At 37.6% G+C, this 16358-nt stretch overlaps 1 protein-coding gene across 16 annotated transcripts in view; it reads right to left on the bottom strand.

Annotated features, from left to right (window-relative positions):
- Positions 1 to 16358, bottom strand: part of CARMIL1 (capping protein regulator and myosin 1 linker 1) — a 340777-nt gene that overhangs the window by 35880 nt on the left and 288539 nt on the right. For 10 of the 16 annotated variants that reach the window (XM_063605168.1, XM_063605169.1, XM_063605172.1 and 7 more), the window contains 3 exons: positions 7744 to 7761; positions 3740 to 3806; positions 3299 to 3495 (listed from right to left, as the gene is read on the bottom strand). In XM_063605168.1, the coding sequence (XP_063461238.1) occupies positions 3299 to 3495; positions 3740 to 3806; positions 7744 to 7761 (282 nt within the window). The remainder of the gene's footprint in view (positions 1 to 3298; positions 3496 to 3739; positions 3807 to 7743; positions 7762 to 16358) is intronic. The other 6 variants (XM_063605170.1, XM_063605173.1, XM_063605175.1 and 3 more) reach the window with 1 other exon arrangement.

Raw genomic sequence — 16358 nt, 5'->3', positions numbered from 1 at the left:
CTCTGAAGACATGGGGAGAGGGAGAAGAGTCTGAACAAACAGGCCTTGCTAAGTGCCCCAGTTTATTACCATTAGATCATACCCCCTTTGTCTAATCCTACTTCTCTGTAACTATCCACTTCATCAAACTTAGCATAAAAATACAAAGGTTTCTCCTGTTTCTTTGAGTCTGCATTTCTGAAGGTTCCCATGTCACATAAAACTTACATTAAATAAATTCTCTTATGCTTTTCTCTGGTTGACCTGTCTTTTGTTACTGGTGCTTCAGCCATGAAACCTAGTGATACATGAGAAATTCTCTGTTCTCCCTTGCAATATCTAGTATGCACCTCACATAGGACTCTGCCACAGCTTCCTTCCTTTCTTTTCTGTTTTTCAAACATTTAAGGAAAAAAGGCTGGCATGGTAGCTCATGCCTGCAATCCCAGCACTTTGGCAGGCTCAAGCAGGAGGGTAGCTTGAGGCTAGGAGTTCCGAGATTAGCCTGGGCAACATACCAAGAGCCCATCTCTACAAAAAAAAATATTTAAATAATTAGCCAAGCATGGTGGTATGCACCAGTAGTCCCAGCTACTCAGGAGGCTGAGGTGGGAAGATTGTTATTGCTTGAGCCCAAGAGTTCAAGGCTGCAGTGAGGCATGACTGTGCCACTGCACTCCAGTCTGGGTCACAGAGTGAGAACCTGTCTCAAAAAAAAAAAGAAAGAAAGAAAAAGAAAAGAAAAGATAAAAGTACATAAGATTATCTCTTTCCATGAGTCACCAGTTTTATCAAGGATAAACTTAAGCCATTTCGCAGACAAGTTATATTGTTAGTGTTATTCCATATGGAAAGAGCCATAGAGAAACCATTTATTCAGTAACATCCTAGAACCTGAAGTGTGGGTTGTTGGGCGGGAGGCGGGTGGGGGGGGGTTGTCTTTTTATCTATCTACAAAAGTATTTCCCTTATTTTAAAAAGAGAAAGGTAAGTATATCCCTATAAGAATATGTAATAATGGACTAAAAAAGCTAAAAATCAGTAAATTAGAAAACAACAAACTAGAATGTTTTTGTATTTTGAAACAGTATCAAGCTATTTGGATTCAAATGAGAGAAATTAACCAAACACAACAAAAGCCTGATCTAAAGTGAGGAAATTATCAACAAGGGAGGTAAGTTATTGTGACCTTCATCCATCTATGTCTCCAGCTATCCACCTACTTATCCAATAAGTATTGTTGAACCCCTACTATATTCAAAACCCAATGTAAGCACTGAGCATATTACCATGAATAATAAATCACAGGCCCTGCCTACACAGAACTTAAAGACAAGGAGTAAGCTGAGAAAACTCTGTGTGATGAGAGCTGTGACAGAGTAAGCATCAGGCACTGGAGGAGGTGGGGCCTCCATGGAGAGTTGCTCAGGCTGTGCACTGTGCACAACCAGCCTGTGAGAAAAACTTCCCTGGTGTCATGTGACCCTAGCTCTGTGGGAACACAGTGGGAGGGGTAAGGAGGGCTTCCTGGAAGAAGCCTTGCCTTCTTTAGAAATAACTATGATCTAATGGTAATAACCTGGGGGCACTTAGTAAGGCCTGTTTGTTCAGATTCTTTCCTCTGTCCCCAAGTCTTCAGAGATAAGGACATTTCTTTCCTCTGGCTATACAGAGGGCACTTGTTGAATGACGCTTTTATGATCTGCCTCAAGGGAGAAAGGCAAGGGGAAGATGAGAATGACCTTCCTGCTTTTGCTATTTCCTCAAATGCCAAGGCGCCATATTTTGGGGCAGCATGTCCCAACCTTATCAGTCTGTTCTGGAGAGACTTCACCTTTGTCCACAATGAAGCCAGGACTCACAGGGTTGGCATACTCTAGGCTATTTTCCCTTAGGGACTATGTAACACAAAGGTAAGTCCTAAAATAATGTATTATGGCCAGAGGTCTAAATAGATCTGGCTTTTTCCCAGAGTACTGTGTGGACAGAGAAGTATAGAGAAGTGGATAGTTACAGAGACGTAGTAGAGATATAAAAAATTTGAAAGTAGTTCTCAGCCCAGGAGATGGGGGGAAGCAATAAGAAAAGGGCTGCAGCATTAGAGGGCTGGAGCTCAGGATGGGAGGTAGCCTAGCAAGAAGGAAGAGGGAGAGCTGGTGATCAGGGTCGTATTCAGCTTTCTAACCTGTCAACTGATGATGTCCCAAGAAAAACAGGGGATATGAGAAGGGCAGGCTTATAAGGAAAGGTGGGATCTAACTTTCAAATTTTTGAGCCCAAGGTACTAATTCAAATTTAGGAGGCAAGTGGATATCCAGAAATCTACAGTCAACAACAGAGACTAAAACCATGAGTTAGATGATATCACCCAGACGGACAATAAAAAACTTAAATGGGTCTGGCAGGAAAACTGAAAGGACACTGCTGAAGAGGTGAGTGGAAAAGAAAAGAGTGTGATGACTCAGAGATCAACGGGAAATCTCCTGTCGGGAATGACAGAGCTTTCTGTGTCAAGGAACTGCTGAAACATCAAGTATGATGACGGACAGCTGAAGAGTCCACAGGATTTGGTCTGGAGTGACCTTGGGAGGGTGGTTTAAAGGGTAGGTAGATATAGAAGGAAGATTTTGGTAGACTGTGGAGTGACAGGAAGGTGAAGAAGAGAGACAGTAGAGACAATTGGCACAGGAAAACTTTTTCAAGAAGTTTAGCTATAAAGGAGAGAAAAGGCATTAACCAGAGAGAGACATGGGTAAACTACATTAAGGCTCATCAGCACACACAATTGAGTCTTCTACTGGAGTAGAAAGAGGAGGATGTCAAGAGTCACACACTGGGGCTCCCACTTAGGGCTCTTCTCCAACACTTCAGTTACCTCAGTTTGTGGAGTGGGGGATGCATGTGTGCACTCCAGAATCAAACAATTTTTAATTACCAATTAATTCTTTGGGTACTTGTATCTTTTTTGCCCAGACACTGTAAAATACTAGAGACATTTATCTAGAATAAGGATTTCCTATCCTAGATAAACCTTATCTATCTAAGGATTTCCAAGGGCAGCTCTGTTCTGAAGAATCGGAAATTTTACAGCATTGTTTTCTCCACAATTATGTTGTTTTATTTAAGTGACACAATCTGTTCATTCTCCAAAATTGTTGAGCACCAAGTTGAGATACTTTGTATATCTCATGCAAAGAGTTTCTAGTCTCCTTAACCATAGCTTTCATGTTTGTGCAAAGCACTTTAGCAAGACCCTCCAACTTTCCCCAGAGAAGAAAAGGGTGTGGGAGAGATGGGGCCTCTCCTCCAGTCCACCTACCGCTGCTTGGGTGGGTTGCTGCTTCTTATTCCTTTTTGGCCTTAACTTGGTAAAGTGTTCCAGCTTCTTCCCCTCTTCAGAGGGCAACTCAGAGATAAATCCCGAGCTCCGCTTCTCCTGTCTGAGGGATGGGAAGGGCGGGTCTTCGATGTGAATTGGTACCTCTTCCAGCGCTTTATCTAGATCAAACTCCATTTCTAAAATTAAAAACAAAAAAACAGCCCAAGGCCAAAGCTTAATGCATAGAGATGGATAAAAAATTCCTAAAAGTAATTTTAAGTCTAGCATAGAATAGCAAACACACATTCACAGATCACTGAACTCTTTCTCAATATTTACCCATGTAGTGCATCCATAAAGAACATCCCTAAAATGGTCTAAGGTCTTGCTGAGGGTGCTTCACAGTTCCAAGGAAATGATTGGCAGCAGCAAAACACTTACCAAAAGCCCTAGAAACAGGCCGCAGCATTCGGCTATGGATACTCTTCCTTTTGGATTTAGGGGTCATCTAGAAATGAAATAATAATTTAAAAAAAACACTTAGGTAGCCACAGAAAACTTGCCTTTCAAACTTCTGAAACATTCTGGATCGACTGTTTAACGCAGTAGTTGTTTCTCTGCTTTAGAAGATGATTGAAAACCTAACTGAAGAGACCAAACTATTTCTAAATGTTTACAATTTCTCAAATGATACAGCTAACCTCTTTCTTTTGTTTCATCCCTAACCAGTTGAATTCCACTTATATAGCTGAAAAGAACAATGAATGAATTTAATTCCAAGCTGTATAAGAGGATGTTAAAATGGATACATAAATAAAAATCAAAGACTGTAAAAATCAGTCACGAAAAACTGAAAACACTATTAAGTGATCATTGTCACAGTAACATCAATGTAAGCAACCCTGACCTCTTTCTGTGTCACATCAATGACTTAAGTAGTTGCACTCTCGTTTCACATTTTGCCCCCAAGATTTTGATCTTTACTTCATGGGCAAAGACCAGGAAAAGGTGCTAGGATTCAAAAATCTGTATCTGCTGGCACTTCTCAGTGAAATGTCTTTGATCCTGTTAATCTTCTAAAAAATGAAACCCAAACTCAAACCAAGGGCCAAAACTGAAGAGCACTTTCCTAGCATTGGTGTCAACTGTTTATGGTGCAAAGCCAACCCTCAGAAAGGCACTATCTTCTCCCTCAATAGGATCACACAAATGTCAAAGACGGAGGGAAGCTTTGTCATCACCTACACAAATAAACTCCAAGGATGAAACTGAGTTACAGAGATGACAAAGGCTAACATTCATGGTGTCAGAAGGAGCAGAACCATGGACAGAACCCAGTGAGGAGGGTCAGGCCAGCATCCTTCCTGCCACATCATTCATGACCCATATAGAGATGGATGGATGTTAGGGATGTTTTCACTGGTTTGACATCAGGAAACTGGTACGTGTATAAACTAAGAGGTAACATAACTGAAAGAACTTAGTTTGCATACTTTCATTTAATAGGTTTTCATCTAATGCTTCCTCAAAAAAACAATCTACATGATTGAAAAACATTCTTTAGCTCCAAGGAGAAACTGGCTGATACTGATCTTTAAAGCAAACAAATCTATAGTTTTGACAATTATGCCAGTTTTAATAATAATATCATTTTGCTATTATTTATTGTTGAGAGAAAAGGGAGATTAAAAAATGATTAGCAATTGTATTGAAATCCAGACTGGTTTTCCTAAAATACAAAATGAAACTTGCCAATTTGGCTTTTTTCAAGGTTTTGTTAAAGGCAGACAAACTGAGGAAAAGCTATTTATAAAGTAACAGGCTTTGCAGGTTCAATAAAAACTCAGCTAACTCAATGCAAATGGAAAGGAATCCAGTTTAAGGCAGTTCTCCCCAAAGTTAGCCATGCAGTTGGCTGAAGAAGTTAGTGGCCTGCCTGGTCTATTCACAAGTGAAATCTCTGAAAATAATTCTCACGAGATACAAGCTATCAAAATATATGCTGTGTTTGGTCGCAACAAGTTCTTCAGTATTCTATCCATCTTGTGCACAATCATGGTAGGTAAAATAATCAAGAAGTAGCTTCAGATATAATTTTTAGCCAATTTCATTTAGATTGTCACAAATAAAGAGGAAAGATGTTTAAAAATGCATGGACTGAAGATGTCTTTTTTTTTTTTTCCTGACTCTTGATTATATTTTACAGGAAGTGTATTCATGGGCAAAAATAGTCTGGTTTAAGTTTCCATATCATGAAAGTCTTTATGATACCAAATAAATGTAAAATATATAAAAATTATATTTCAAATATATTATAATTTTAAACATATAAAAATATGTAGTATATATAAAATAAATGACAATATATAGTATGTACAGAAAGAATCACATTTGCAAACTCATGTCCATCTGTGAATAGGTCATTCAGCTTAGTTTAATTTCATAGACATAATTAAGAAACACATGAAATCATCAGGATAATTTGATGGTTGATATCACTCAAAGGGGAGCTAGTTTTCTCCTCTTGGTCTTGTTTTCCAATGCTTCAAAGCCCAGTATAGAAAGCTTGAATATCAGAAAAACTCACTCTAATGTATTTTACTTGCTTTCCTTTACTTTGTGTGCTTTTTACAAGGGTAAGTAACTTCTAATTACATTTCCCATAAATCTATACCTATCATATCTTGTAGTTCTGAAGTTTTGGCACAGAGCCAATGGTCTTTTGCTAAAATAGAATTTGTAATCAGGCTAGTTTCTACAATTGGTATTAAGAAGGCAACCCAGCTTCTGTATCTTTCCTTCATGGGATTTAAGTGCAACAACAGAGAAAAAAAAACTCAATCTCATTTCTCCCATATTTTTATTACTTTTCTTTGGAAGTAATTCTTCCTTAGTTTTACAGAAAATGTGGACTTCCTTAATCTTATTGGCTTATTCCTACAATGCCATTACATATAAACCTAAAGCAAGAGGAAATATAACAATGTACTATAATTATCCACCTAAGTGTATATTTAGGAGCAAATATTTAATGTTTGTCTAGAAATTTGGTTTATTTGCGCTCCTTCCTCCTCCCCTCCCCAACTGTTGGGTTGATGAATTACATCCCAGAAAAAGAAAACAATCTGACTTTACCATCTTCTTTAACACTGTTAGCTCTCTTTTTTTGTACCAAAATGAAAGGGTCAATTTTTTCCAACTGTTTCTTAGTCCTTATTGACCTTTCCCTGACATTTGTTAATGCCTAAGTACTTTCTGAGTCAGAGAAATCACAAAGTGTCCATCAGATGAAGGGGGGTCAGCGTTTGAAAAAAAAGAGGTACATACTGCAAACGGACCTCTCATCAATCAATGGTTAACACTGTCAACTTGAGGCCTAGACAAAATTAACTTATCTTAAAAAATGCATCTTGCAAGCAATAACGTATAATTTTCAAAACCCATATCCCAAAAAAGTATGAGGAAAAGGGTGTTAAACCCTTATTTTAAATGTAATTTTAGCAGGAAAATCTTAAACACAGACTTCTTTCTTGTCCTAACATCACAAATCATCAATAAATCCCCATTGTGGCAGACACTGTGAACAAAAAGGCCACAACTCTATTTTCTGAGAATCCAAAAGCATCAATGCCTACATTACTCTGAAATTGTACTCATTCGATCAAATTTTTATAATGAATTTTAAACTATTCTGCACATAGCTCAATTGAGATATGTCTACTTTTACTACAAGTTAAAGACTAATCTTGGAACCTTCCAAACAACGTAACATTTTTTTCCTGTCAAACCCACTTTTAACATGTAATTCCTAGACATACTTTTTTTTTTTTTAAATGAGAGTCAAATTGCTTAAGTCACCATAAAAATAGAAAGAGGTGCTTTGTTTTTGCCACATTTGCTCAAAGAATAATAAATAACACTCTCACTCCAAGTTCAAGAATCCATAATTACTTCCCCCCACTACCAAGGCTGTAGAAAGAAAGAAAAAATAACAATACCAGCTGAGAAGAAGATTAGGAAAGTTCTCCTAATATAAGAAGCAAATCATAATGTCGATTTTCTACAACCCCGGGCCCGAAACAAGTAATATGACAAGAATCAGGAAAAAAATCTTAAAAGTAATCATGTCTTTATTATTGTTATTATTACATGAGTGGAATAAGCACTTGTCTCCTCTTGAATGTTTGTATCCTCTTCATCAACACTCTGCTTGCTTTCAGGCACATGGCTGGAGATATTTTAAATTCATCGCCTGTTTTGCTAGCTGAACCATCTTGCAAAATCCAATCTTGTCTCTAAATTGTTGCCTATTTCATTCAGGATCTGCAGATGGACGACGACACTACAGTCTCCTGGGAGACCAGCCAGGCAGCACAGAAGCAAATGGAGCACAAGAATATAAAGTAGTACAGCCAGAAACCGCAGAGCCACCAAAAAATACTTACACTTGTACAGCAGAGAGTCTCCATGCAGCAAAAAGAAAGAAAAAAAAATATGAATGGAAGAGAGATAAAGCAACAGCATTACTAGAAAAGGGGAGGGAGAGGGATACCATTCACAAACAAAGAAACAGAAAAGCTAAAACACATAAAAAGCCTTCATAGCAAAGGAATAAGGCAGGAATGAGGCCAACATATTAACGGCTTAAGACATCCAGTCTAGCTTTTTATAAGCAGAAGCACAATTACAGCTTGAAAAATTTCAGAAACTCCTAACCTACAGATATTATGTCTCTTGCTAGGTGTGTACAAAGTGATATTTACCAACCCCACAAGGCATTAACCTCATTTGGGGGATGGTGGCTTTATCAGCTCCAAAGCACATAATGGACAGAGCAGCGGATGGTTGTTAAAGAACCCCATGCAAGTCCTGGCTCCTGGACCACAGGACCAGTCTCAACAACTAAGTGGGGACAGTGTATCTGCAGGCATGTACAGGCGTCTCTTCTGGGGCCATTTACATCATTCTGTGCTCCCACTGCATTTCAGGAGCAGCAGCTTTGAATTCTTTTGCTTCTTCAGTCATTAAAACTTTTCAGGAAAAGATCTGATGACAGGATTCAGCACAAGTTACCTACCCACAGTGTAATTCAATATTGATGATACCTTATACCTTAGTGGGAATTTAGGTCACCTTACATTTTACATTACATCTCTAAATAATTTTTTTCTTTATTTTCTTTCCTTCTCCATTCACCTTAGATTTAAAAAAAAAAATCTCTAAATAATTCTTAAAACTCCATTGGTCATCATCAAATTTTGTTAGGGCATCCTCTTCTTAGTCTGAATGAATAATAATTATTCTGAAATAATAATGATGAATTTAAAAATTCATTTATAAAAGAATTTTTAAAAACAAAAAAGAAGTCCAATTGTAGAATGCAAGTCTTTGTGAAAGCGAAGTGTCAGGGGTTGAGGGATCCTTTCCAAACCTCCTGAGGAAGGCCACCTACTCCTTCCACCTGGGGCTGGGGCTTTCTTTTTTCCAAGTTCTTTATTTTTCATGTCAATTATTTTCAATATAAAATGGGATGGAAATACAGGGCTCCTCAATTTGTGAATGTAAATGATTTGTGTCTCTTTAAAGTAAAGGCAGCACATAAGTAAAAAGCATTCCCTATAACCATCACCATCATTGGCACCAGTATTATGTGCTTATCAGAAAGGCTTCCACTGGCAAAGTCCTGAAAAATTCTCATTCTTCACATTTCTGATTTCATACTTGATTAGGCAATTTACTTCAAATATAACTCATTCTATGACCCATTAAATTAGCAGGAAAACATCCTTGCTGGATCAAAGGAGAAAAAGTAAAAATATATTTTCAAATATATTTTCCTGAATTGCCCAAACAAAGACTCCTGCCCTGTCCTAACTCATGGCCCTCAGAAGCTTTCTTAAAGGTATGACTATGAATACATACATAAAAGAGTTACAGCTGATGGTTAAGTCCCATAGATGAGTTTTTACTTTCCTTCTCTTTGTGAAAGATTAATTCAACAAGAAAAGTAGTCTGTCCCAATTATCCACCTAAAGATCATTATAAGTGATGGTGAGGAACCTTTCAATTGGTTCAACTCCTAAAATGACAGGCAAGCAAAAAATGTTCCCACGAAGAAGGAAAGCATGGCAACAGACATTTCAACTTTTTGATAGAAGGAAGATTAATAGTTCATTCTGCTACTCTTGTCCACTCTTTGGAACTCATTTGGGCTACACTGACTTCAACATCCCCCCATTAGGACAAGGGCAAGGGAAGGAGTATGTCTCATGCTCATGGCTTTGGCATCCAAGAACTGGGCATGAATCCTGAACCTGCTACTTACTGGGTTATGGGACTTTAACCAATGTTTTTGCAAAGTCAGCTTCCAGTTTTCTAGTTTGTAAAATAAATTGTGAGGATTAAATAAGATAATAAATACCAAGTGCTTAGCACAGTGTCTGGCAAACAGTGCCAATCAGTGACCTCTCAGTGCTTCAATAATTGGCTGTGATTATGAGGTTAATATCATTTTTAAAATTCTTCTATTCCCAAAGAGAGAGTATTAAGGAGGGGGGGCCATTAATAAGAAATAGATTTATAACAGCAAAAAAGTGACAACAATCAAAAAGCCAATCAGTAGAGGAATAACTAAAATTAAAGGAACATCAATTAAAAGGAAAAATAAAAACTACCTGTAGCAACATGAACATGTCTCAAAATATAATACTGAGTGAAAAAGGCAAGTTTCAAAAAAGATACACGTGGTACGATGCCATTTATGTAAACTCTAAAACATGCAAAATAATACTATACACTGTTCATGAATACATGTATGTTTGAACACAAAAAACAAACAGGAAGTGTCCAACTGAACTCATGAGAGTGCCTCAGGAGAAACGGGGAGACGCTTGAGATTGTTAGTAGTGGTCAAATGATGCTATTACATTATCTGTGATGCCCTGTATTGTTTAAGATTCAACAAATGCTACCAAGCACATACTGTGCATCAGGCATTCTTGGAGAAAGGGGTGGGTCTAGCAGTGAATAAGAGAGAGAAGCTCTTGCACTCCTAGTGTGTGTGTTCCAGTGTATATTGGCAAAACAAAGATTCTAACATGTTAACAGGTGGCTCTTCAGGGTGTTAGGAACACAGGTATTTGGCATTTGTGAGTAATTTTTGTAATTTCTTAGGAATGTCCCAAAAAGTTTATTTAGGAATACTTAAAGAAATCACTCTGGTCATGGTATTGACCGATTATCTGGACTTACTATTCTGCAGACACTCTAATAGGAGCCTGTCTGAATGACCATATACTTCCACCACCTTTGCTACCTCCTGATGGATAACAATGACAAAGACACCAACCAGATCATAATAGCTTGGGGATGGAAAGTGATCAACTACAACACATGGAAAGAAACTTTAAAGTTTCTTGAAGTAACTCGGAGTTGTTCTGTTTGTGTAAGTGCTTGATAAGTGTTAGTGCTGCTCTGTGGAAGTGTTAAAAAGTGTCTGGCTTCCTGATGTTCAGGAACTATTGTTTTCCAGAGCCCAAGAACTCAAATTAAATAAAAATCCCAGTGCCACATCCTCTTCATGTTCTTTATCATGAACCTCACATGTAAGGGATTTTTTTAAAAAATTAATATTAACCTTAATAGAATTCACTCTATCAGAAATACACAAATGTTTTGCCGGTCATTTCAGCACCTCCTTTTAATACAGAACTGAGATGGACTAGATGGTCAGAACTGGACAGACTGGGTGAAGGGGAAAAAAGCCAGTTAGTTAAAAAAATAAGGACATGAAGGGTTTTACCACTAAGCAAAAAAGAAATAAGCAAAAAAGGATTTTTTTTTTTTTTTTTTGCTTAGAGGTAAACTCTCCGTTTTCTTATTGCTGGCAAAAAAACTGGCAGAGGTGTCTTTTGGCCACTGTCTCATCAGTCCTCCCTCAGTCTCCAGGGGAAGAAAAGCAGAAAACCTACAAGAATTTCAACTACAGAGTCACCTTGTCAAGTATGTTTACTTTTAAAAATGAGTTTAGAATAGAAACAGGAGGTGTGTAGGCAGAGAGAATTCTTTTTATCTAATGGCCACGAAATTTACTATAGCATCCTTTAACATGAAAAGTAATTTTTTTCATTTTAATGAAATGAAAATGGTTTTCATGTAATAGACAGCAGAACACTTTTTGAAACATCTTAAGCAATGTGTCAAAAACACATGATAGATAAATGGGATAATTTGGGTGACATAGGGGAATGCCTAGAGTGGCTCAAAGGATTTCCTTTAGGTGCCCCTCCCCATCCTGCTCCCCTTGGTCATCCCTGGGGAAGACAAAATGAACATCTCTTGGGTGAAAAACATAAGCCAGGACTCTGTCTTGTTCACTTCTAGATCCCCAGAGCCCATAGAGGGCTTGGCATATAATGGGCCTTCAAGAAGTGTGTGTTTGAATGAATGAACTGAATCAGTGCTTTAATCCACTGCGCTCCCCACATTCAGGTTCTATAGACTTGTTCAAAAAGAAAATATTACTAGTACCAACCATTGTTACCAAAAAGGGCATTTAGGCACAAAGATAAAATAGTAAAGACTTATTTATTATAAACAATAGTCCTTTAGAGACATTTATTTTCATGAAAAATCTGGTGTCTGTATTTTTTCTATTTCTTGTTACACAGACAAAAAGTTCCTCATGGACCCTAGTGATTCATGTACTGATGTCCACCTTTTTTTTTTTTTTTTTTTTTTTTTTTTTTGAGACAAGGTCTGGCTCTATCACCTAGTCTGAAGTGCAGTGGCTCAATCTCGGCTCATTGTCCAACCTCTGCCTCCTGGGCTTAAGCCATCTTCCCACTTCAGCCTCCTGAGTAGCTGGGACTACAGATACGTACCACCATGCCTGGTTAACCTTTGTATTTTTTGTAGAGATGGGGTTTTGCCTTGTTGCCCAGGCTGGTCTCCAATTCCTGAGCTCAAGCAATCCTCCTGCCTTGGCCCCCTAAAGTGCTGGGATTACAGGCATGAGGCATGAGCCACTGCACCCAGCTATGATGTCCACCTCCTTAAACAATACACTTTTCAAATACATACACCCACTCTTTTTCCCCAACTATTTATTTTGAACATATTCAAATTTAGCAAAATTAAAAGGACAAGGATAGTCTAATAAATACAAATATACTCTTCACTTAGATTCAGCAATTGTTAACATTTTGTCACACAAAATTACTTTATTTCCTTCATTCTTATCTCTCTCTAACACAAACACAGAAAAAAAAAATTCTGAACCATTTAAAGGTTGTTGACATCTTGACATTTCTCCCTTAAATACTTCTGCATGAATATCCTAAGAATCATATTTTCCTATATAACCATACATTATTATCAACATCTAAGATAATGAACAGCAACTGCATAATATCTAACATACACACTATAGTCCATATTCAAATTCCCCCAACTGTCCCTCAAGTGCCTTAAAACATCCCCTCCCCTTTCGGGATCTTAATAGAGAATGCACTCATTATATAGGGTAATGTCTCTTCAGGCTCTTTCACCTAGCACATCCTCCCTCCCCACTCCCATCCCCACCTTTCTTTTTCATAATACTGACTTTCTTCATAAATCCAGGCCGATTGTTTCACAGACTGCCTCACATGCTATATTTGTCTGATGGTTTCCTCATGATTAGATTCAGTGAAACATTTTTAGCATGAATACCACATACGGGATGCTGTGAACTACTGACTGAATCACAGTGATTGGCACATATGTCAGGTTGTTCCACTACTGGTAAGACTGACCTTGATCCCTTGATTAGCATGGGGACTTTCCAGCTGTGCTCCATTGTAAAGTACTCATTCCCTTGGTAATTAATAGTAACTCTATGAGGTGATACTTTTAGTCCACGTAGATTTTTAAGCAACTATTGGTAATCCTTGCCTGAATTAATGGATATGATCAGAACTGCAAAATTATAACTTTCTACTTCTTTCATTGTTCTTCTATTTATTAGGTGCCATTCCTCTGAAAAGAGAACATTTCCTCTCTTACAATCCTCTGTACTGGCATTTCGATGTTTTCTGAGTATTACTATGAATGCATGGTTCTCTAATACTTCAATGTATCTTAAACTACTAGTCATTATGCTTTTTGGTGCTCAGAATGTCTCAGTGAAGCCCTTTCAACTGGATTTTCTGAGCTCTGAAATGATCCCATTGAATTTAGAGCTAATCATTGCTTTTTGATATAAAATATCCTAGACCTGCCTTCCCTGTTTAATGAACTAGATTATAAAAACTAAATACTTAGTACTAGATTTTCAGCTCAACGAGAAAACTCAGTAATTTTTAATTGACTTTTACCCTCAATATCTAACCAAACAGTATTATCACATTTGTAGTTTACAAAAAGTAATTTTTGTGCATTTCCATTTTTAAAAGTCTGAGATGGTGTAAATCTCACTAAGAAAAAGAGATACCTAATTCTTTCTAAGACAATTGTTGGACAGCATAAAGTACTCCTTTGCAAGCCTAGGAAGAAAAGGTATAGGGAAGTTATAACTCTGAGAAAGCTGCAATAAATCAATGGACAAAAGGAGGAACGATATGTAGAGATTTAGTGATGTGCCACATTTCCTACTAAACACAACATTAAATCCAGCTATTCACGCTACACTCATTAACTTTTATATCCAGAGTCTCATTTCACATAAAAGTTAAACTGGCATCATGATGTTAAAACAAAAACATTTAGGGAACGGCACTGATGAGAGACTATTGAAAAGATCATGGTAGAGAACTATTTTGAAATTAAAATGTTTTCCTTATTTTCCAGATCTGCACAGTTTTTTGATACAAAATATTTATCTTCCTTTGTCACATTTTCTCCAGGAAACAGGAAATGCCTCACTTTTTATTCCTCATAACTCATCTTGCAACTGCTGCAAAAGTAAAAATTCACGTTTGAATGTTCTCCTTAAAAATCAAATAAAATCTAATACATTTTTCTTAAGAGTAGTCCAAAAATAGAATTCTCTGGCACTGATTTCAAGCAAATATCTTGCCACCACAATGTGTGTGACTCCTGTTGGGCACAGAAGCATGATGTTTATTACTACAAGATCAGGTATATATCCCTGTAGCATTATAAATTTTTAAAAAGTGGGAAAATGCCGGGTGCAGTGGCTCACGCCTGTAATCCCAGCACTTTGGGAGGTCGAGGCGGGCAGATCACGAGCTCAGGAGATCGAGACCATCCTGGCTAACACGGTGAAACCCCGTCTCTACTAAAAATACAAAAAATTAGCTGGGCGTGGTGGCGGGCGCCTGTAGTCCCAGGTACTCCGGAGGCTGAGGCAGGAGAATGGCGTGAACTCGGGAGGCGGAGCTTGCAGTGAGCGCCACTGCACTCCAGCCTGGGCCACAGAGCGAGACTCCATCTCAAAAAAAAAAAGTGGGAAAATTATTTACTTTATTGCAGTAGTAAGCAAGATGTTAATCTGATGGTCATAAAAACTTGAATAGCATTTTAATATTTTCTTTATTGTGAAAACATAAACAAAGGGGAAAACCCTACTGAGTATTAAACTTGAGGTATTTTAAGTCACAATCTTGGAAAATCCATGTTAAAATGAAAGGCAAAAACTAGGAGTTTAGGAGAAGATTTAAATACTTTCCTCTAGAATGGACATCATAGTTCAGTGACATCAAGATGAATAATCAAAATTAGCCTAAATTCTTCAGGTAACACATTTGCTCCCTTCATGGAATATCAGCTTTATAATGATGACAAAAATTAGTAGTTAACAACAACACTGCCACCAACAAAAACCAGGTTAAATATAACAATTATTTTACTGCTTTAAGAAACTTGAGTCAAATAAACTACAGAGGTACCAAGTAAAAAGAGTGGAGGGTGATTTTGGGGCCTGGTGACTTAGGATCCTAGTTATAGAGCTGTGGTAATCAATCTGTAATCAGAAGACATGGTTCCTATACTTTTTAACCACAGAGCAAGTGGTTCCCCAAGCTTTACTGAAATTAGGCCCTAAAATCCCAACTCTTCAACCTCAAACAGAGCTTCAGGGAAAGACGGCTTATCACCAAAACTCTGAAACCTGCTCCAGCTTGGAAACCAAGATTTTCATCATGCTCAGTTTAACTCCTTTTAATCAACATCCCTACTGAATGAATTCTAAAGAGAGATTCTCAAAAGGGTGAATTCTCAAGATATCACTCTCTAAATTACAGATCAATTATTTTGATAGTTATTTTTCCATAACTTCAGATCATCATTCATACACTCTATTCTACCTATGAGAACATCTGTCAAAAAAATATGCAATATTATTTGCTGCTTTTAATCTTTTGTGGCTTTGATCTCATTTTAAAATGAATTATCGATTTACAGCCAAGGTATAATGAAAAGTTGGGTACATTTTCTATCAAACATATGACTTATATGCCACTAGGGCATTATTTTCTAACAAAACAAAACTGGCTTTCAGAGCATAATGAGGGCAATCTCTTAGCTATTGTTTGATTTAATGTTAACTGGAACAAACCCCATATGAATCTTCCAGTGACATTCTCCAACATTTAAAGTTTCAATATCAAATAACCACATACAGGTGGCCAGTTCATTCAGTTACCTAGAGGGAAGAGGCCACACAGTGCACAATTAGAAGCATTACTAAGGTTTTTATGGCCATGATAAAGAATGCTCTGAAATCTTTTTCAGGAAAAAAAAGTCATTTTGGCCATGCTGAATTAAGTTTGGCATTTGGGGATTTCCATTAAGTACTTGGCTCAAGGGCTGAGGTGGATTTGCAGCTGCTTTCAGATAAAAACCCTGTCTTGATTTGCAGGTACCCACCCTACAGCTCGGCTCTGGCTAGGTCTTCTGTCTGGACAACAGAAATGATCACATACCCCAATTTGGATAATCAAATGTTAGATCCAAAACTTGCAGCACTAGTTTCCAGGTTAAGTCTCCACCCTTAGCCAGCAAGAAGAATAGAGCACCATGTGGTCCTAGGCTGGGCACTGATCCTTAAGTTTGCTGTATT

Source organism: Pan paniscus, chromosome 5, assembly GCF_029289425.2.
Source record: "Pan paniscus chromosome 5, NHGRI_mPanPan1-v2.0_pri, whole genome shotgun sequence".
Taxonomy (NCBI): domain Eukaryota; kingdom Metazoa; phylum Chordata; class Mammalia; order Primates; family Hominidae; genus Pan; species Pan paniscus.
Note: the sequence above shows the minus strand (reverse complement) of the source record. Positions and strands in the feature narration are given on the sequence as shown.